The 24,181-nt window shown below is 31.3% G+C and overlaps 1 protein-coding gene across 1 annotated transcript in view; it reads left to right on the plus strand.

Moving 5' to 3' along the window:
- The window catches only part of LOC148278146 (uncharacterized), a 190,510-nt gene that overhangs the window by 156,579 nt on the left and 9,750 nt on the right, over window positions 1–24,181 (plus strand). Inside the window, exon 8 of the mRNA XM_088231832.1 lies at window positions 8,388–8,649. Coding sequence (XP_088087958.1) covers window positions 8,388–8,649 — 262 coding nt within the window. The remainder of the gene's footprint in view (window positions 1–8,387; window positions 8,650–24,181) is intronic.

Consider the following 24,181-nt stretch of genomic DNA (forward strand, 5'->3'; position numbering starts at 1 on the left):
GCTTGGGAAATTTTAAAACGTAGATTTTTTCACTAACTTTTTTATGCACACTCAACTGTGCCTATTACACCAAGTGCAGAATTACTCAGTTTTTTATTACGTAAAGTCAAGATTATCCGTTGTACTAATCAAACAACAAAACAGCAGACAATGAAAATATTTTTTTTCAACTTTGCGTAAATTAATAAAATATGTTTCACATGTCGCATCTCAGAAATAGCGATGGAAAAACTAAAAAATCTCATTTTATCTTAAAGCAGTTATTCAATTTATACCCACGTCCGCGCTATTACTATAAGTAAACCAATGTACATCAAAAAATCATACCCGCAAATGAAAGTTTCCTCGCTGATAAAATACCTATTGGTAATATTTAAAGCATAACACTTCGTTAGGACACCAACTAAACAGACATGAAAAACCCACTATACACCTTCACCATAGTTGTTGCACAAAAATATAACAGGCTTGTAAGCGCCTTTTAAGCACTAATTAGGTTATGAAAATGTTTGATGTTGTGGGAGAAATAGTTGAAAAAAGAGGAAGCGGATGAAAGGAGAGTCGAAAAGACTAATACATCTAGAAACCGGTAGACATAGAAAAGTCAGTAAATGGTTATATAAAAATATTTAAAAACATTTATTTAGTGGAAGGCATAGTCATCATTTTGTCACTATTATTGTTTCTTGAATTAAAGTAAACAATTGTAGTAATTTTGCATTTAATTAAACATTTATATTTTGAACGACCATGACATTAATTGTACGGATAGAAAATATATCTAGAAACGTTTCTGCATACTTAACTCTAAAATGATAAATTTGGACTTGTGTCATTATCATCCCTAGAAGTAGTTTCAACTTTATCTACATTATTAAATTAAGAAGTTCAGTGGCTTTTGGTTTTTATTTGTTAATAGACTGTCGAACTTTAAAATAAAAATGAGTGTTAACGTATCGTATTTTCATAGCTATGACTTTTAAAAGTTTGTATTTTTGAAATTATTTCGCGTACGACGTCTCAAGTTTTCTTCCCCTCCTTTTTAACGAGTTCTTTAATTTGTCAGTTGACTTACCGTGAACCAAAAACCTATTACAACTCGCTTATCACTCGTTGATTTGAAAGAACTAGTGACGTCATTCAAAAAAGTCCGTTTTTATTCAAATCAGTTTTGTTAGCTTTTATATCTATTTTCAAAAAACTTTGCTGAACAATTTAATGCCATAATTTTTATCGTGCTTTATTAGAATACATTTTTATATCAAATTTCCCATAGGTCTGTACTTTCTCAATATCGAACAAACATTTTTTGTTAAATATTTTTACTGTGTCGAAATCATTAAAGATAAATACTGGAATTTAAATCTATTAGATCTTCATCTAAAAAGACCGATATCTCAACAGATACTGATGAAAAAACTTTGATTGATTTGTATGAAGGAATTATTAAGGAAATCTAGGCGTTTACAGAGTTTGTGCACTGTCTTATTACTTAGTGCCATTAGCTAGTTTCAGTAATCACTTATATACCGGGTAACATTTAATATTCCGTCAAATGTTTGTGATTTTCACATATCCACAATTTTCACAAATTTGTATTAAGTTAAGCAGGACTGCCTTTTTATAATATACGAGCTGAACCAAGCAATGCTTTTCTATTGCTAGATTTAAGTACTTCCTCATATATAGAATGAATGAACACAAGTTTGGTATCGATTATTGTATTTAGTCCAAATTAGATACATGATTATTTTCGTGTTTTGGTTTACATAAATTGTAAGGACAGAGAATTTCGATAAATAGATATTCAAACATTGTTTTTCTGTCACTGTCTTGCAGATTCCTAACCGATACTGTGCAAAAAAAACGACATCATATGAGACTTTCTGTTAGGATTGACAAAATCGACGTTTTGCCGTCCCGTTATCCGCACCTCAAAAATTAACCATTTTTTTGGTTTTTTAGACAGAGTATTAAAATTAAACGTTTAGTATCAGTACGTTTTGCGTTTTAAAAAAAAAACGTTATTTTTCTATAAATACCGCGCGCCCAAAAACAGCAGATAAAACTGTACGTTTTTTGGGTTTTTGGATGGTTCTTGTTTCCACAATAAATAATTTTTATAAAAATGAAACAATGACAACACGCTAATAGTAAATATTTTTAGTGTGTGAAAAAATCTGAGCTCTAGTGCCATAATCCAGAGGGAAAATACGTTTGTACGAAAAAAAGTCGGACCGCGTTTCCTCTTAAAATTAAACATTATTAAGTATACTCACAAAACTTTACTTCACAATGCTTCTATGAAACCTAAAAAACAGGTTCGGTGTTCTCAAATTAAACCATTGACCTATTAATACATATAGACGCACCAGGAACCCTCTAAAATTGTGACACTTAACTCATGCGCAAACACTCAGTTCTGCCCTACGCGTATAGAGTCGTTCTTAAACCGCCTTTTGACGTGAACTTGACAATTAATTTGAAACTTAATTTCTTGGTTGTGTCGTAAAAGCAAATCGTTTGGATTAACGTTAAAAAGATGGGGTAACTTTTCATTTGTAAGTAATTTCGTAGGAGGTACCTTTTTACGATTGAATCCCAAAACTTAAAAAAGTTCATTTTCAAATATTGTATTCAAGTAGGTACCTAGGTATTTGTTTATTGCTGAATTCCAAAACCTTAAAATTAACTTTTAAAATAATTCATTCACAAAATTATTTTCGCAAATGTTAAACTCTGCGCTTCTCACCAATCTTTTGTCTACGCTTCGTACCAACAGGGGTGCACTTTAGTTAGGAATGCGATTTTCGAAATGTTTTAAATGATTTTTGATATTATTTTTGTATTGCCAAATATCCAGTTAAAAGAAATAAATGAGTAGTAGTTATAAGAAATTTAAGGAAATATTCTGATTGGGATCAATAAAAAACGAATGTTGTTTGTAAACATTAAAAAAACAAACCTATTTTACTCACAAAAAAATAATAAACTTCCAATTTTTTTGTGAATAAATTTTCGGAGAATGCAGCCCTGGTTATACCTGGTAATGAAAAAAACATCTACCGTCCTAACTCTTTTTCTATTTAATAAATCTACATTTCACTGAAAACCACACGTAAATCGGTCCAGTAGTTATTCAACCCATCGAAGACACACATACAAACATTGCCTTTTAAATATACATAGATAATTTCAAATTAAACGTAAACGACATCTATTAACGTTTTGGAAAAGTTCAAAAAATATGTTTTTAAAATATGAAATCCTAAGATGGTCAGATTTGAATAATTTACGAAGATTTCGACAAAATTAAAACCTCTTTTGATTTATTTGTCCTCGGATTCAATAAAAACCTTTTTTAATAAATTTTAAATTTCTTACAAAAATCATTCATAAATTAATCGTAAATCGGTATCAATGGGATCAGCGCCTTTGATGTGTTTTTGTATGTGCGTGTTATCTACCAATTAATCATTATTGATATAGAATGATCAAATCAATCAAATAAAGGACTATTGTTTTTAATTTCTGGACTAATAAAGAGGTAAAACAAAATCTCGGATCAGAAATCTGATTCCATTTTAAAGCTTTGAATATGAATGCATACCATTATAACCACAATCTTTTTTATTTTATTATTTATTCAGATAACAAATATAAGTATACAGTTTTACTATTCAATACAATTTTTACATTAATTAAATACATGTATATTTGCATTAATGTTTCCTATTACGTAAATAAAAAAATAATTCTTGTGTACATAATGGAGAGCGTCGTCTTACAATAGTTTGTTTATTTATTTTTTTAATTATAATTATGTTTAGGATAACATATCAATTTTTTAAGAACGGTGTTTTAAATCAGTGCTACACAAAGAAGATTTTTTTTATTTATTTTTTTATATTTTTATTTGCCTGAGGTAAGCGCGGGTAGCTGGAGGGCATCGCATTGGAATGCGGCCGAATATGCAAACCTATACCATATGTTAGAGGAGTTGTTTATACGTAACTATCTCGTAAGAAACGGATAACAATATGCGAACAAATGTAAAGGAAAAAAGCGGGTGCTATACTTGTTATCAAATAAATCAACAATAAGATATTACTTGGGAAATCTAAGAATTACGTGCATGGCGGAGTGGAAACAAAAATTACTTCAATGGAAAATCAACCAACTAAAAACAGTATGAAAAAATAAATTTTGTCTTAGGTTTCTTGTTTGGGTATATAATTTGATAGATCTTAATAGTTTAGTAGACAGACGCCGCACAGTGTTTTGACCCATACAAGCTACAAGATAAAAAGTCACTTTTGAAGTCTTAAACGATGACGTCATGGGGGCATTACCAGATAGTTAGTGTGACGATTGGGGTGATTAATGCTTAGGGTGATTCATACCAGAATATGAAAGTCGGATAATTGGTTTTTGAAAGCCTAATTACATTTATTTTCATTTTGGCGTCCGACGTGTAAAGGTTGTTTATCAAGTTTAAAGTTTTTTATTTCGATTTTTAAAAAAATGGAAGCTATTTAGGAAGGTATGTTGTATAGTTTTTTTTCTAATATTTTAATGTATTTCATTTAGGTATTTAAAAAAAACAATAATTTAACTTATGTATTTTTCAGTAGTTAAAAAAATATCAATTTCTAACTTCTCGAGAATTTATCTCGGAGAGTATATCAAAGTAGCAAAATATTATTTTTATTTTTCAATAGACCAATTTATTGTTAATTCATTACAGTTTCGATATTTTACCGCACGAAGTTGCATCTATCTTATTTTGTTATTTTACAGGTACCAGATACGAGATTTCCAGGCAAGAATTGTACGTGATGTGGAAGAGTTTGACGAAGAAAGAAAGGCTTCAAGAAGTGTTAAATATTATTGTTAGTAAATTTGAAGTCGGTAAACTTGGTGCAAGTGGTGAAAAACTGTTAAAAATCAAATTAAGCTTATTTGTTTAAATATAAGCAGAAAATGGACCGAATCTGGCTGTAAACTAGATAGATTTGTTAAAAAAAAAATTGAGTGGCTCGACGGTAGTGAAAATATTTTGATATGTGAAAACTTTCGACAAAGTCCTTCAGTAGACATGAATGAACCATCTACGTCTACTGGAAGGCCCGCAAAGGATTTTGGGGGATGCAGTGATCAGTGCAAAAGGACAAAAGTGCGTGATTTAGTGAGTACAAAGACATCTGAAGAACTTTCGTTTGCCACGCAGGTATTTATTCGAGCATCAGGAAAACGCACAGTTGCCGATCTCCTAAAGAAAATTTTGAAAGCTACTCCCAATGAAGTAGCAAAAATACGTAGGGAACGTCAACAAGTAAACAAACAGCGGGTATTGACAATTGAGGAAGCGCTAAGTTTATACGTTGACTGTAAATTATAAAGTTATGCATAAAAATGCCATAAAAACCGGCCACAACATATATCCGGCATTTTATAGTTTAAGAAAAGCAAAAAAAGCATGTTGCCTGAGCGAGGAATTTGTCAAAATAACGGAAACTAGTGCAGAAATCCAGCTACAAGCGATTTTAAATCATACGGTGGAACGATTGCTAAATGTAGAATCAGAAGTCTTAAAAGAAAGAGTTCCTTCAGGTTCTGTACTGACTCTTATATGCAAGTGCGGTGGAGATGGAAGCTCGGGACATAGTAATTATAAACAGAAATTTTACACAGAGCATGCAATAGATGAATTTTTATTTATTATGTCATTCGTTCCAATACAACTAAGGCTTAATGATGACCCTAATATAGTAATTTGGCAAAATTTAAGCCCTTCCTCAACCTCTTATTGTCGTCCTATTAAATTTATTTTCGCCAAAGAAACTGATATTCTTACTAAGTCTGAAATCGAAAAACTTCAAGATGTAATTGAAAAACTTGAAAATTTTAATGTTAATATTGGAGGTGTAGTATTGTCCATAAAATTTAAAATGCTTTTCACAATGGTAGATGGTAAAATTTGCAACGTTTTGGCTAAAAATAAGTCAACCATGTCCTGTTATATTTGTGGCGCCAAACCCAGTGAAATGAACTCTATTAGTATTAATAGAGTTTCTTGACAAGAATTTTATTCCTTTGGTATCTACATTACATGCTCTTTTTATATTTCTCAAAATACATCTATTTGAAAATCACTTATAACGAATGTTTTATTTAAAGACCTTTAAGTTTTATCATCATCATACCATATCCGCTCCCTATGTGGAGCATATGGATTCCATAATCTGCCTCCGGCCAAGCGATTGACCTCCCGTACATCCTCCCAAGTCAAGTCCACGTACCGCAACTCTGACGCAAACTGCCCACAAATTGTCAACAGTGGACGACCAGGACGCCGAGAACCTGATGCTTTGTAACATAGGCAAGCATGGTTAAGGCTCTCGGAAGGCATACGTAGTACATGGCCTTGCCAGCCAAAACGCCTTGGATGACAGTAGATACCAAGGGTTGCTGTGTCCGTTGCCTCACTTCTGTGTTCCTTACAATGTCAAACTTTTAAGTTTATTTAAACCCTTTGAGTTTTCATGTTTAACATAATAAGATCAGCTGTAAAATGGTTATTCTGACAAAACAAGTGAAGGCAGATTAGTTCTCTCGGGTGAAATCTTTATTTTATGCCAAAGTATCTAATATAATTTTCAATGATTTATTTTATAGGTTGACCGATTTATCAGTCAATAGAATTAAAGTAATAATTTCAATTATTTATGATCCTTAAATACATTATTGGATGCAGATATCAATTTCCAGAAAATTTATTTCGTTTATTAAATAACAAAATATGACATATTTTTTTTAAAATGAATTATTATTACATATTTAATAAAAAAAACCTCTTTTTAGGATTAAATGAATCGCATACGTGAGTTAAAAGTACATTCAGAATTTTTAGTTTCTAGCTTGTATGAAACGAAACACTGTGCGCCGTGGCGCAGTTGATAGACGGCCAGCTGTAAAACAGTGGTCGCGAGTTCGACTCCATTTCGATCGCCAGTTGCAAGAAGAAAAAAATTCAAAAATGATTTTTTCTCAATTGGTCTGGGTGTTGTGGTGTATATTTCATAACCTGATTTCATATTCCTTCTTTCCCACCTGCTGACAAGCCTCTAAATAGAGGCTTAGAATATTTTTTTTTACAAAAGGAGTATCGAAGAGTGATTTAAGGATTTTTAATAGGACAAAAAGATTCGATTTTTTTCGATGATCTTGAAGACATGATATAATTAAGATAGTTTTTAGCTCATTTTGATTTATGCTATAGAATAAAAGTTCGTATGAAATGAATATTATATGTTTCAACACACGCACATGAGTTGTGCATCGTCACGCCCGAATATTTTTAACACCCTAATGTCGGATTAACCAATAATTTTTGTTTTCCGCCTTTTTCTTTAAATATGAGAAAAGTTGTGTGATTTTTCATTTTCACATATAGTTTTTTTTAGTGTGACAACTCCGATACTAGCTTTGAAAGGAAAACAAATTTTGATTATGCCTTGGCTCTTAAAATAAAGGGATCTTTTGTTTTCCTCTTCATAAATATGTTTATTAATACAATGCGTTCTTTTTTGTCGACTACCTTTAATAAAAACAAAACAATACGGAAATATCACGTTTTTTAAATAATATAATAGATTTATGAAATACTACCACGTAAAAATATTTTATTTAGCAAATTTTTCGTAGCATAAAAAATATTTCAAAATTTGTAATTTTGAATTCCTGCAAACACGGTCATTACATTGGCCACGCCCCTAATACGTCACGATCAATGTTTATTTGTTCCGGGCCATTGAATTTTATTTAGAACATTATCAAGAAACTTAACGTCACAACTGACTAGGTCAAACACGTCGCGTTTTTCTACCAACGTATTTTTATTAAATTTCTTTTTTACATTTATGTATGAAAACATTTCTCTACAATATCCACATTGATTTCAAAAATACAATTAATTATTCTCAATCCATTTCATATATTTTTATCCGTATTCTTAATATGTGATATTTCCCTATTATAGGTATATTTTCTAATATTAATCGTGCGAAAGTAGGTAGGTAGTAGGTACAATGTTACTTAATCGTCTCAACTATTTCCCAGAACAGCGCTCTACAACGTATCTTGTTAATACATAAAAGGCTGTCAGCACAGCCCAGAAAATATAAAACATGCATGAACGGGAATCGAACCTGGGACTCTGAGATTTCACGCGCGTTCATTACCAAACGTACGCATCAGAGCTGGCAAAGATAAATTGCGAGATTTAATTTACAGAATATATAAAATAATGTAATTGAAACTGATGTCTTTTCAAAATATATGCATATAATAATGAATTTATTTCGTAACATTTATTTTATTTCCAGATAATAGTCAAGGAGATGAACCGCCTTGGAATCATTGTGGACCTATCCCATGTCTCAATCAAGACTATGAAAGACGCCATTGCCGTTTCCAAGGCCCCCGTCATGTTCTCTCATTCCTCAGCGCACGCACTCTGCAACTCTACACGGAACGTCCCTGACGCGGTACTTAGAAGGGTCGCCAATAACCGCGGTCTGGTTATGGTGAACTTCTACTCAAAGTTCCTTTCCTGTAATGCATTCGCTACTGTTCAAGATGCAATCGGTAAGTTAAATAACTTCGTTTTATGACTTTTGACAAAAGTTAACGACCATGACTCCCGAGGGGGTGAAATTCTTTCTTTTGTCTACAAACATTTGGTCAAACTCAAATATTGTAATAGTTAATGACGTTAGTGGATGAAAATGTTTTATGGCAATTTTTTTTACATGTACTTTTTAACATACATAAATGAAGATTTTATGTATAGCCCTTTCGCATCAAGCCATCAACATCGTAAAAAAGTAGCATATAATCTATTTTGACAGTGAGTGAAGGTGTTATGTTTTTAATAATTTAATTTGTTTTAACAATATCAACCCGAAATGTCTCTGCTATTTGTTTTTGCCAAATAACACTTTTCTTGTGTCTTCAAGTGTACGAATTATTGTATTTGCGATGAGTGAAATTTTATTTTATTTATCTGGGATTTTTACAGCTATTTACGTAAAAAAATAAGTAGAAATATATTACCAATACTAGAGCCAGTTAAAGAAATCCACTGTTAATCTCATAATACTCGTACATAATATATAAGAACAGAGTTTATAAAATTGTATATGTGCGACGTTTGTATTCATGAATGTGTATATGAATGAGTGTGAATGAATGTGTGAGGATGTGTTTTTTTAAATATGTTAGTTGCATTATTCTTTTACCTTGCTTGTATTGTACAAGGTTTATATTTACTTCAAAGCGATAGTTTTTATTTGTTCACTTATATTTTTTATTTTTTTAGAAATTTATATTGAATTTACTTCAATGAAAAACTTTATTTAGTTATTTTATGTAAGAATCGGTGAGATGTTACGGCTGTGATCTGTTTCAAGAGCTTCTCCGCATTTGCTCTAAGGACGAAGAAACCACAGAAAACTCGTCAAGAGAAGGCGGACCGTTGTAATTCGTTAACAGATCTTCCGATCCACTTAAAGAGTGTTCGGCATTTGGCGTCCTGCTATCATTGATACCTTTTATTGCCTTCACTATATCTGTCATGTATAATGTTACCTATCTTGACAAGTCCCTATGACTAATCACTACATGCACATCGTGTAAATCCTCATTTAGACTTTTGCATCGCGCCTCCAGTTGCATTCTCTGCAGACTAAAAAAGGGGCAATGCATCAATAGATGGGAGACATCTTGGAGAGTAACATCATCGCATGGGCGAGTGCTGATCTCAGATATTTCGAATCTGTGTAAATAGCTCATAAATCCGCCATGTCCTGTCAGGATTCGTGTAAGTTCGTATCCTGCACGCTGCAGTTTTCTGAATTCAAAAGAATGGTAAATAGATGGAAAAAACATTTTTGTTACCATTTCTGTGGGTTCTGCTAAATAGCGATCATTCCAGAGCTGTAAAGTTCTGCTTCTTATTTTTCTCTTAGCAAAACTTATTGGAAAGTCAGCAAAATCAGGAACTGTTTTTTTTAATGTTGCTTCCCGAGCCTGAGGATGTGCCTGAGGATGTGCTTCCCGAGCCTGAGGATGTGTTTGTGTCGGTGCTTAAATAAAAAAAGTAGTTTAAAACGTGTATAGGAGAGAACTAGGTAAGAGGTTTGACTATAAAGAAAATAATAATAAAAATAAATAGTATATGCCTACTTTCGAAACCTTTTTAAAAATATTTTTCTCAAGTAATGTTATGTTTTGATTGTATTAAAAAAAAAGTAAGTGTCAAAACCTTATTCTATATAAAGCATTTTAATTTGAAATTTAATTAGAATGAATAATGTGCAACGAGTCCCAGGTAATATGTTATTAATATTTAAAGCGTTAGCTTTGTGACCAAACATTTTATTACGCATTAATAAATAATTATAAATAACCACTTACGTACTGATTTTTTAATGTCTACCGGTTTTGAGGGGTTTCTATCCATCTATTTGTCTGGAGACTAATTACGCTATCATTTAAATCCCGCTATACACCTTTACCATAATAAAAATTTGCACAAAAATATAAAACAAACTTGCTCATAAGACACATGTTCTTCGTAGCTAACGCTAACGTTAACTGATTGTACATATTTGGAAATGTTCGAGTTTATGTGAGAAATAGTAATAAAAAGGTGGAGAGGAGGAAAGGAGGAAAACGAATTTACTGGAAGACTTTAGAATTTACAAAAAGACGGGTACATCTTAAAATTGATACATAGAAAAGTCGAAAAGTGTGTTTAGAACATTTTTCGTTTGGTTTTTTTATCGTTATTTTTTTAATGATAGTAGAAAAAGTAATTTATTATAAAATTGAATTTGCTTTTTAGTAGTTTAAAAAACGTGCCTTTTAAATAAGTAAGTATCAGAGTGCATTCATTTAACTGAGTTCTTACCTACTGTATGGTTATTTCTACCTTTAGAGGAAGGTAAATAAATAATTTTAATATGTGAGTAGAAAAGTGCATTTTTATCAAAAATTAAATGAGACCATTTTGAGACGAGAGAATAATTAATATAGATATTATGCATAAGACGTGCATGTTTTTTTTAATTGTATGTATCTTTGATCTCTTTAAACAACTACAAGTTTTTAAAAGAATGTAACAAAATTATAATTTATTTCGCACATTAATCGTCATTTATTATACTCGTTAGGAACTTTTAATTTACCTACCATAAAAGCAAAACTGTGCAAAATAAAGCTTACTAGATAATACCAGAGTTAATTTAGTCTCTAATGAATTTAGCAATAATGTGAAATATCCAACGATTCGGCGTGTTCCGTCGTGATTAAAAGGAATTCTACCCTTTTCATGGTTGTTTACCATCTCTCCACCGCTAATGTAGGAGAGTTGCCTCTTGTTCTGTTTACTTAGTAAGATATACGAAACAGCCCCCGAACACTTACAACACCGATGAGTAGATACACGAATAAGTTTTCCAAAGGGAAGAAGGCAAAACGACCATCAATATGAGGGAATCCAACAAGCGCTTCATATAGGAATTACTCCTTTCACACGCGCCACGTATTGTTTGGTCTTGGACTAAAAGCCCCGGAGAAATGCTTCTTAATATCTTCAGTGAGTATCTTCCCTTTCGGCTTATCTTGAATGATTGCGAGGTAAAAGGGAAGATTCTCCCTCTTTTGGTATTGTAGTGAAATATAATAAATGGGAATAAAAAGTTTTAGAGGAGCCCGTTGAGGAAACTTGAAATTTCGATAAAGTCGACCTAACTTCATCTGTGATTTATTGAATCAGCCTTTTAGTTATGTCAAGTGTTTTAAAAGTTTCACCCATATATTATTAAGGAAACGAGTGTGATATGTACCCGACTCGATTAGATTGTTTCCAATAACGCCAAAAGCTAACTCCGCCAATTCTTGGTTCTAAGTTTTAAGTTCCTGCTGAACTTTATAAATAAGTTAGATCTGATATTATCCGGATAAAGTATAATATTTATTCATTTAATCAAAAGCCAATACAAAGTTTGCGTAAAAAACTATGAAAATATTTTAAAATTATTTATTGCAAAATTTACTGCTTTCCAACTTCATTGGACTTAAGGCTCAAGACAAAAACTAGACGGAGGCTGAAATTAGGTATTTTATGTCCCCGCCTTATATTTTTCAAACCTTTTACAATTTAAACCAACGTGCATATAGCTTTAAGTATTTCTCCAAAAAGACAAATAAATAAAATATAATTAGAATTATTTTGGCGTACTGCTGCTGGCAGACGTCAAAACTCAAAAACTCCAATTCAAATTTCTTTGGCGACAGGCGGCTATAGCGTTTTGAAATTTTCCCAATATTTAAATTACAGTGAAAACTTTAAAGAAATTTTTGTGCATTTAGAGTACAAATTAACTTATTTCATCTTGAATTAATTCAAATATGAAGTTATGTTTAATAAAATATTTGTAACAAGCGCACGGAGCATGAAAGAAAAAGCATTTTCTTGAGTTTTTTTTTACCTATGTTTCTGCATTCACTTCTTATTAAATTTAAGAAATTAAATTCTGAATTTTAATGACTGTATACTTTATTTATTTACTTAACTACCTTTATAAAGTAAACAGTTCAATCATTATTATTATTTATTGTCATTATTTATTTATAAATTTATTGCAAAAAAATAATATACACACTTAATAACAGGGAATCTATATAAAACCCATTAATGTAAAATGTAAACGGAGTGTTCTCTGTTTATGATAATCTCCATCTAACATGGCACAGCCTGTTCTAAGATGGAGATTTTTTATCTTTAGAGCGTAAGTAGTCCTATACTAATAAAACAATAACATAAAAAAAAAAAACTAAAACTACTTTATTATAAATGCCTAGCTTATCAAATGTAAGAAATTAAAAATCATTATTATACAAATATAAAATATATATATGTGCCAAGAATACATTTTACTTAAACATAAATAATATAGAATAATATATAATTAAACAAATATAAAGCAATGAAATACATAAAAATATAAATAATATGTGTACCAATTATATAAAGTACTACGTTTATTGATTTACATATATTTTTCAAAAAAATCTCTCGCTACACTATTTATATGTGCAGTTATTTTTATTTTAAAATTTGTTTTACAATTTGAGTCTTTTATATTTGGCAATAAATCAATAATATTTTTGGAGTAATTACATTGTACTGCTTTTAACCAAAGGTGGTTAATACAAATGGGACAATACAGTTAATTTGTGTTGCTGAACGAGTGTTTATATTCTGTTGGGTTCTTTTGACCTCACTTAATTTATCATAAAATTTAAGTAGTAGGCACCTTACAAACAATTGTCTTACATCCAATATCTTTAACAAATAGATCTTCCGTTGAATACCTCAAGGGTTTTTTGAGAATGATCTTCATGATCCATTTTTGTGCTATTTTACTGTAAACCAGTAAAATAGTTCAAGGATGGAACGAGAGCAACCTCCCCAAGCTAAATTGCAATATGATAGTTTGCTTTGGCAAAAGGCAAAGTAAATTTGTCTCATAAGTTGAGCATTGAAAATATTGTTTCAGTTTGAATGATGCCAAGTGATGTTTTTTATATCTGAACCTTCATTGTCCACAAATTGATCATGTATTATGAGAGAATGTGAATGAAAGTGGATAAGACCCATAGAACAGTAACACTGCCTTTTCTTAATGTAGGACGCAGAATATTTGTTTTTATTTCGTACTTAAAAAGAAGTTTGTGTTAAATTTTACGGATGAACACACTTTAATTATGTTTTGTGTTTTTGCGGACTTTACTAAAACTTACAATTTTCCTCCTGAGGTTTGCTCCTTTAAGAAGTTTGTAGATTAGGGAAAGTGCCAGGTTGCCACAAAAAAATTTTTATACTTAAGTCAAGCGTATTTTTTTATTTATTTATTTGAATGAAATAAGGTTACAATTATGTGGTACATACCCGGTCACCAGGAGATAACAGACAGATCTCTCATAATATGGACTCCAGAAATCAATTCAGAACACATAATATTGGAGTTTTACCTACCATTGAAACTCTTATTATGTTTCTATTGTTTTCTGGAGTCCAGGTAACACCGACCTGGTGCATTATGAGCTTTATGAAAAAACAAAATCCATGGATGACCGGGATACCAAATTGGCGGAAACGGACAGAGCGACCATAGATTAAGACATTGACCCAGGAATAGACGATACGAAACCACAGACAACGGGAAAGAAAATGAACGCTTCTCTCAAATACAAATAAAAATTAAATACGAATTCAAAGTTGAGGGTTTTGCTTTTCGCTTTCACACAACTTAATTTCAATATATTAATAAATTGAAATGAAAACATTTTTGTTAATAATAAAAACGCAAATATTTCTAGTATGAATGTAACGTCTTTAAATAAACGCTCTGCGTCCGGAAGAATAGTTATAATACTCGTACAGTTTGGTTTTTGAAATAAAATCAAAATCATGGATGATTTTTTGACTCGATGGCTACTCTCAAGTAAAAATTATGAAAATGGAGGTCAAGTGGAGCCACCTTGCAGTGAAATAGTCGGCGCATTTGGCTTCGATGCTTGAAGTTCCAGGTTTTATTCCTGGTAAAATTGACCAAAAATATTGATTCGAAAAGTAGTTTTACGCGTAAGATCCCATATGACGAGTAATCAAAATGCGCTGCATTTGGTATACCAAATTATTGCTCCATGGACCACTAGGAATGGGTGATGAAAGTATTAATTGATTATTGCATACCCTGGATCAAAGATCGAAGATTTTCTATCCGCTTTACCACAACTTGTTTCCCATCGCATCGATTTAATTAAAACGGCTATTAAATAACTGATTGGTCCTTGTACAATATTATATACTTGTTTAGACTTCCAAATTATTCTAAGACCAATTGTTTAGACTTTTAAATTCCCTTCCCAAAAATATTCTACATCTCTGTTTTAATGTCAAAAATTGTTCGACAAACATAAAAAAGTTAATATTTGTAACAAAAACTATCTAAATTAAACTTTTAAAATGAATTCGTCGGCACGAGTTTCTCCAGTGAGCAATATATTGTTAATTTAACCATATTATGTATTTCGGTGAAATATTAAATTACATTCATATTTTACCTACGTCAAATAATGTGTAAAATACCTATTCTTTATATTATTTTCGCATTGTAGTAATAAAATATTTCGAACCGTTTTTATTGTTCTTTTTATTCTTAACCTTTTTCATTTTCATTATTATTATTATTATTTATTCTTATGAAATAATTCTAGTTTATTAATATCATGATACAAAGCCCTTTTTGAAAATGAACAAAACAGACCTCTTAGAATAAAGGCGTATTTGCAAATAGATGACCTGGTAAAATATTTAATCCTCCCTTTAATAGAAGCTTTCTACAATATTCCTTGTAGTTAATACTGTTATATAAGTACAAAATATGATATGAAGAAAATTTTCTCATGAATATTTACTCACAGTTAAAAAGGATTATCCAAGCTCAAAATAATTTACATTTAAGCTTTCGTTATTTGTTATATATTCCATATATATTTTTAAGTGTATTTTGGATGTCAAATGTTTATTCCTATCCTATTCATCATAACACACATTTTATTCGCGTGAGCTCTGCAGTCCGCATAACCGGCGTTCGGAATGTAACACGGTTACTCGTATTACGATCACTTTGTAGCATACGTGGTTGCCAAAAAAATGGTTTCTGTCAAATATAAATATTGATTTAATATTTTGTGTCTGTCAAATGACTAAATCTTATAAAATTCAAACAATTGAAGTCATAGACTTTTTAATTTGAAATAGGCGCACCGCACACCTAAATATGGTACTTTTTAACCTTTAGCATACTGTGAGAAAAAACTTCCTCGAGTCACTGTGTGGTAACCTGAGGTTAGGTTTACCATAGGTAGAAAGAGAATAGGAAATGATCGCTTGATAATCACTATCACTTTTCATCTTATTAAAATTATACAACGAGTGTCTTGCTTGGTGATTTTATTAGATGACATTTTTTTCTCTCAATGGAATGTTTTGTATATTTGTCTATTTTGTCATTTTCGGAGATCCCGGTGAACAAAATATTTTATTTGAAACTCTGTAATATACCTCAATAAGCGACGTATTTTTTTTACGTGTTAAGGTTAACTTGAAGATTACAAAAAATATTCATTGATGTTTTCGAGATATTAATTAATTAAGTGCAATTTGCAACACCGCGCCGCGCCGGTCACATCACAAAAAGGGTGGGTCAGAGGAAAATCATTTTACTAAATGTTATTTAACATTTGTATATAACCACTTACCGACTTTTCTTTGTCTACCGGTTTCAAGACGTACCCGTCTCTTCGTCAGGACACCAATTGAACCAACATGCAAACCAACATCCAAACCAACATGCAAAACCCACTATACACCTTCACCATAGTCGTTGCACAAAAATATAAAAGCAACACGACATGCATTTTAATTAGCCCATGCACTGATTAGGACAAACATGCCCTGATTAGAACAAACATGCACTGATTAAATTATGAAAATATTCTGTTATTTGAGAATAAATGAAAAAAATAGAGGGGATGGAGGGATAGGGTAAGCTTAATAGGTAAGTGGTTATAAACAAATATTTAATAACATTTTGTAAAATGTTTGACCACAAAGTTAATGCTTTAAATATTAATAATATGGAAACCATTTTTAATATCAATTTATGAGTCTGATTTAACGGCTCAAGGTGAAAAAAGATGATTGATACATAGTAAAGTTTTGGAGATTATAAAAAATAATTAATTTCGTATATCGACAAAACAAAGCTTTTGGAATCATTTTGAAAAAACTGACACAGGAGTGTGAATTTAATGTTAAAAGAATTAACTATTATTAATTCTAAAAATACACAGAATTTTGGAAAAAAATTGATCAAAACCAAAATGAATATGATCACAATATCAGAGAAAATATTATCAGACTTCCATTTAGAAAAAATGTCAAGTCACAAAATTTTATTTTATAAAAGACACTAAAAAAATATTGTGAAATGGTAAAAAATATTTATGAAGCAAAAAAAAACAAAATTCTAAATGAAGGTTAAAAAATATCTGCTAAATAAATTGAAATATATTGTAATTTATTATATTATATATATATACATTGTCATTATAAAAACACACCTAAAAATATGAATATGTTCCCTATTTAAGAAACAAAAAAAAAAAAAAAAAAAAAAAGCAGCGCAATTTTTGTGTTTATCATTTTAAGAGCGCTGTGAAATAAATTAATATCCCAGTGGGTAAATATTGCAGCTACTGAGCGCATGCACGGTTGGGATTCAAGTTCCTTGTTTCCAATAAAGATCAATTTAAATTATAACCGATTCGAGCTTGATTACAGCACGTCTTGCAGTTTCAGAGCGCATGGATGGTAAGCAATCAAGCCCCCCATATTCGCGTTTCCAAACTTGTCAAACAAATTTAGTGTGTTGATGAAATTTAAAAAAAGATACTAAAAAAATTTAAAAGGAGTTAGATTACAGCACGTCTTGCAGCTACTAAGCTCATGAACGGTTGGAGTTTTAGACCCCATTTACGAAATTGAGGTATTTTAAAGCTGAAAACATTTACATATGGAAGCTAAATTACCAAATCGTGCAGCTACAAATTGCATGGACGGGTAAAGTTCTAGCAACTTAAAATGATATCAAGAAATCAACAAAAAAACAAACGTAAACATAGACTATGGTTGCAAATTTATCAAGTTTTCTTGCCAAGAAGTAAGCAATAAAAAGTGGCTGTGTGCGAACTGTATTTTGCGAATGTAAATAATCTTCATTGCGTATCATGAAATAATCATTGCCAACATAATTTTAAATAACTTCAATTACAGTCATGTAACTAGTACCAAATCGGGATAATTTAACTGATTTAATTTTGAACGCAATATACTATATATATTATAATTTATACCATACACTCAAGATTTATATTTTAAGATACAACTAAATATTTATGCAGGTATTTATAAAAATAGTATCCCATACACCGGCTATTTATACATTGATTTAAAAAAAAACATTTGAATAATAAATAAGTGTGCGCTTAAGCCCTTACGACCAAAGTGAAAATTTAGAAGTTTACGGCGATTGTTATTGATTTTGTCATTAATACATTTAAAAAAAATCAATCGTAACAAAATAGGATAGGAATAAACATTTTACTCCTAAAATGCACTTAAAAACATTAATTATATTTAAGAAAAATAATGAAAGCTATAACACGTCTGGTTATATTTTAAACATGCTCATTTATTCCACTCAAAAAATATACAACAAGCACTATTAATTAATGAAATATACTATGGTAGGTTACACGAGTTGACAGGCACTGACTATACAGATTGAGAAGCGACGGAGTTATCGGAGTTTATGCTTCCCGGATGGCCAAAGTAAAAGGACACGTGGTGCATGAGACAGCGAAGCTCTGTTTGTACCTAAAAGTTTACGAAAGGGCCTAACAGCCAGAATTCGTACTTAACTGAGTGGGTACCGGGAATCAATTACTATGATCTATGTTCATCAAGTTTATGTCGTACCAAAGAACCAGGGTGAACCAATTAAGGTATGTGACCTTGTGGACAGTGGCCCATTAGTATATTAATGACCGAACGGGGTGAGAGTCAAGGCGTTTCCTAATACCAAAGAGTCCCAAACATGAAAAGCATGCTGGTTGGGCTAAGGGAACCCTAATTCTTAAACCGGAAAGTACCCAAAAAGACAAGTAAACATGATGGCAGGAAGACGATCAGGAACACTCTGACTCTTCGAGCTAAGAATCTGCCTTATAATGGCCAAAATTAAGGAGGATGACAAGTTTAGGGGCCTCGCGGGGTCTGGGGTATGCGCGGGCGACTAAAGGAATGTCAGAAGGGCATTGCGATGGAATGCGACAGAATATGCACACCTATTGCATATGTAAGAGGGGTCGTTAATACGTATCTTTGTGAGAATAGTAGGATAGCAATATCAGAAAAACGTACTGGTGCTATAAAAATAATATATGAATTATTTGTACATTTTTTAAATCAAAATTTGTTGCAACAGAGAGGAAAAACATTTTTTCGAATAGAAAATGGAAGTCTAGGCATTTACAGGACTTATGACTTGTCCCTTGGATAATCCTTTCTAACTTTTAGTATGTTATTTATAAAAAATTCTCTCCATATCGTATTTTGTACTATTATAACAGTATTAACCACGAAGAATATTGTAGAATGCTTTTATTAGAACAGAAAAGTCTATCAGCAACCCGTCAATAGTCAATCAGTCAGCAGAATGCAGCCAGCAGTTGTATTGAAATTCCCAGCGCCTGTAATCAGTATAGGGGAGGCGACCCTCGCTCGTTTGTTGCACTCGGAACATTCATTACAGGCATAGAGCTGCTCTTTTCCGAAATTAGAACTTAACGTTTCATTAAGCTCACGTTTCTAGGGTGAAGTGCTTATACAAAGAAAGAAGATATTTATAATAGCTTTATACATATATATAAGAGAAAACTTTTGTAAATAATTACACATATGAAACGTTTGAACTAATTTCCATTAACTTAATACGGTGCATTGTGTAAAATATACGATTTTTATACTGAAATTGCTTTCTATTTATTTAATTAAAAATTACGCTTTGTCAGGGAAAAACATAAACAGCATTCAAAAAATCATTTTGAGTACAGGTATGTATCTTTAGGGATATTTAAAATTTTTTGAAATTTATTTATTTTTTGTTTTTGTTCATAATTGAATTGTGCCCATGTAGAAGGGCAAGTATAATACAAATAAAAGAATCCAAAAAACAAGTTTAATTAAACACAACGAGGTACCATTGATAATCAATAAATAAATTGAAATCAATATTGTTTAATTAAAAATAAACAATAAAATTCATTCAACAATGTTTTGAGTATGTCCAAATCCAGCCAGTCTGCAAGCATTTGGGCATACTCATAACACTGTTAAATTAACTACCTGGTAAGAGAAGAAGTATCCAAAATTGGAAAATTGTTTTCAGGCGTTGTGTAGTAGGTGAATTGGTTCAGCCGGATGAATCTTACCCGCAAGATAAAGGTTTCAACTCTTTTACTTCACAAAATTCAACATATGGAAGAGTTGAGGAAGTGTGAATGTTAAAGGTGTGAAAGGCCACTTAAACCAGCCAATGACAGGTCATAGGCCCTGTAAATGCCTAGACTCCCATATTCCCTTCTTAAAAATGTTTTCCCTCTCTGTTGCAACAAATTCAATAAATTCAACTTAATAGAGCTTTGTCCAAAAGTTTTCGTTAAATTACTCTAAAAAAAATCAAATCACGTACCTATATACCCTTCTACAAGGGCAAAATTCAATTGTTGAATAAGTATGTGTGTGTTATGTTTTTTAATAAAATAATCAAATCAAATATTCGAGTTCATATTATTTGTCGAAACGGTTAAATTTTCAGACCATTTTCGTGAATAACTTGTGCTGAAAAAATTCTAATCAATTTGTTGTGGAGTTAAATTTGAAATGTAGATTTTTGATTCGGGAGTCGCTAATACTATCACGGGACTAGAATCCGGTTAAACGTGAATAATCGAAAATACTATTTTTTTTCTTCCCTCATAGTTTTGCCTACGAATGGTTTATATACAGTAAATGGTTTTGTATGGAACTTTTTTTTAAAAATGTTAAATAAAATGCGAACATTTTTAGCTCCTGAACTCACGATTTAGCTCTGGTAAGGAGGTAAGCGCATTTGACTTGCATGATTGTCCCGAGTTCGATTCTCGACGAAATCAAGATTAAATATTTTATTAAAAAACTTCATTATATCGGATACAATCAAACGTGCACGGATTTCTATCGTGATCTCACTAAATAAAATTCAAATTTCTACTGAGAATATTAATTCACAGCTGAGTTGAAATAGTATGATCCTATTTAATAAGTGCTATTTTTATAAACGAGGTATTCGTTTCATTTTCTTTGTGAGAAAGTTTTTGTCGATATAACCTGACGTGCCCAAAATAATGATTGAAGGATCGACATAATACCCTTTATACAAAAAGAACAAGTAAATTCACACTCTTAACTTGGTTGAACGTGCTGAAAATTTATGATTTTTATTTTGGAAGTGCGTAACATTTTCGAAAGGAAATTAATAAAACAAAATTCTATCAACTTAATTACATGTTCTCAAAAATGTTTTCATTCCGAAAAAAAAACATATCATTCTAATGTTAGTTGGCTAAAACTAACCACACCTATTTTCATCCTATAAACATATACATAATATGTAAACTAATTTTGCAGGAAAAACCGAAGGGCATGTATGACAAGATGAATGAATGTAGAGAAGCTAGACATTTATGCCAGGAAAGATGTGTGTGGCGGTCCATTCTCTCTGCCTACCCCTACGGAGAAATGGCGTGATGGTAGTAGTAATAATCTTCCAGTTTTATAACTTGTTTAACCCCCTTTCTATTTGAGCTAGAAATGTTATTGAAATACTATTGAAACCATTAAATAACAGTCTTTTATTAAAAATGATTAAATATTATTCAATCTACATCATAAAAATATTACTGAATGTTTCTTCACGTACTCTGGAATAAAAAAATTCTGTTCCTCGGTCTACATAAAACTTATTTTTATATTACAACTTATTCCATGCGCCTCTAACATAAATTATTCGATTTGTAAATGAAAATCAAGATGTCAATTATTTTGATTGTAAATTTAGTTTTTTTACAAATAGACTGAAAAAATATTCACACTAAATTGACTGTATATTTGTAGAATTAACCTGGATTCCATAATGCCTGTCCAATGTTTTAATTGTTTTCCGTTCTATGATTTGTTTAAATTGGATTTTGTCCGTAAATTTGTTAAGTAAATAATAATTCCTCTTCTGCACCAAATGGTGCATAAGGAACTGCATAAGTACACAAATCGAAGCGTTTCTTGATTTGTTTTTGTTACATGAAGGTGAGATTATCAATCTAAACGCTTTCTCAGGCCAAGGGACTGTGAAATATTCCAGTGTAAAAACACCGTTTTAAATATTTCATGTCAACTGTGTCGAAAACAGAACTTTATACCTCTTGCATGATAGGTATGCGCGCTTACCATTACACTGCGAGGCGGATAATTAACATAATACAAAAAAAATATTACTTACTCTATTTTCCTTTTATGAGAAGCCTAGACGTAAACCCTGAACACATGTTAACATACTACTCTAGGTACCTACTTGTAATTTAGAGTAAACTTTAGTGAGATTTTAAAAAAATGGTGTTAGTTTACTTTAAAGGCTTGCCAAAGGAACAGTCATGTTCTGAAACCGGTCAAAAAACAACTCAGCCAGATGAATTTTCCCACGTCAAAAAAGGTTTTTGCTCTTTTGCTTCACAAAAGTCAACAGATAGAAAAGTTGAAGAAATGTAGACTTTGATGAAAGTGTATTTGACTACACATTTTTATCGATTGTTGCGTGGTATTATCGATAATTTTTTTTAATTTAATTTTTTTATTTAATGCACAAAATACACAATTTTACATAGAAACAATTATATGTTTTTTATGTTCCGACTTGTTCAAAAAATCCGTGTTAAGTCGGGACTCTTCGATATATAAATCAAAAATATTTATTTACATATTAAAACAATATATATAGGTAGTCAAAACAATATGCAAAATAATCAAAACAATATACAAAATAATAATAGAAAAATAAAAATAATAAAAATTTATAATACATGTCGAAAATGGAATCAAAAGTTATATAATAATACGTATGACAGTGATGACATACACATATACGATATACGTATATTGATAATAATGAAAACAGCAGCGATGTTATGCATTTATTCCCGAAGCAATCCCATACAGTGGTCTCTACCCCTCGATACAATCCAATTATGGATCTTCATCTTAAATATAGACAACAATATTTTGAGTTTGTCCAAATTTTTGTAGACAAGAACTGGATTCAACTCCCTGGGGAGTTGTTTATATTAACATATTACAACAGAGATGAAGAACATTTAAGAGAAGGTAATACAGAAGTCTAGGCATCTACAGGGCTTATGATCTGTCAGTGGCTGGTTTAAGTGGCCACTTTACTCACGAATTTACTCATGAATCTCACCCGCATAAATAAAGGTTTCAGCTCTTTAACTTCACAAACATCAACACATGAAAGAATTGAAGGAATAAAGATGTTCAAATATAGGCAGAATGGTGAATGTTACACAGTGTGTAAGGTGCCCACTTAAACCAGCCATTGACAGGTCATAAGCCCTGTAGATGCCTAGACTTCTTTATTACCTTCTCTTAAATGTTCTTCATCTCTGTTGTAATATGTAATATGTAGTATTTGGAGAACTTAATATGTTCATCCAAGACATTAAACACTCTCGGAGCCATATATGAAAAGTGTCTCCGAGCAAACATCGTACGCGTTCTCGGTATTAAGAAGTTTAGGTTACGCGAGAACCTCGTACGGGCATTCCGTTGGCAGCAGGACCTCCTTCCGTAGTCGACTGACCATAAAATTGTCAATATATAATATAAAACAATATATAACAATATAATCCTGAGATTATGATGAGCATTGGTTTGTACGTTCTTGATAATAACCTAGGACAGCGTCAGCATAGATTGTTGCATTTTTAGATTTACATGTTATGCAAGTTTATTTTCATTTGTAGATTGGCGGTTCCTCCCAACCACCCGATGTTAACAAGAAAATACGTTTAGATAAAAAATTTACTGATCACAACAAGCACATATTTACGATAACGCTATCATAAAATATTACAATTACTTATACGTAAAAAGTACCTGCGTGGATACAAAGTTTCGAGAACAATAAATCTCGCTTTATCAGATGAGTGAATTTAGAAGTTTTCAAACATTGCGCCTTTCAAATAACAATGCTAGGATTTCAGAAGCCAACCGCAGTTTATCATTAGAAGTATCAAATAAGATTTCTTGTATCGAGAGAATAAGATAAACTTTATCTAAAGTATATGCAAATCCGTGTCCCGGTAGATGAAG

Source organism: Micrasema longulum, unplaced genomic scaffold (genome assembly GCF_059751315.1).
Source record: "Micrasema longulum isolate JH-2025_06_02 unplaced genomic scaffold, ASM5975131v1 h1tg000926l, whole genome shotgun sequence".
Taxonomy (NCBI): Eukaryota; Metazoa; Arthropoda; class Insecta; order Trichoptera; family Brachycentridae; genus Micrasema; species Micrasema longulum.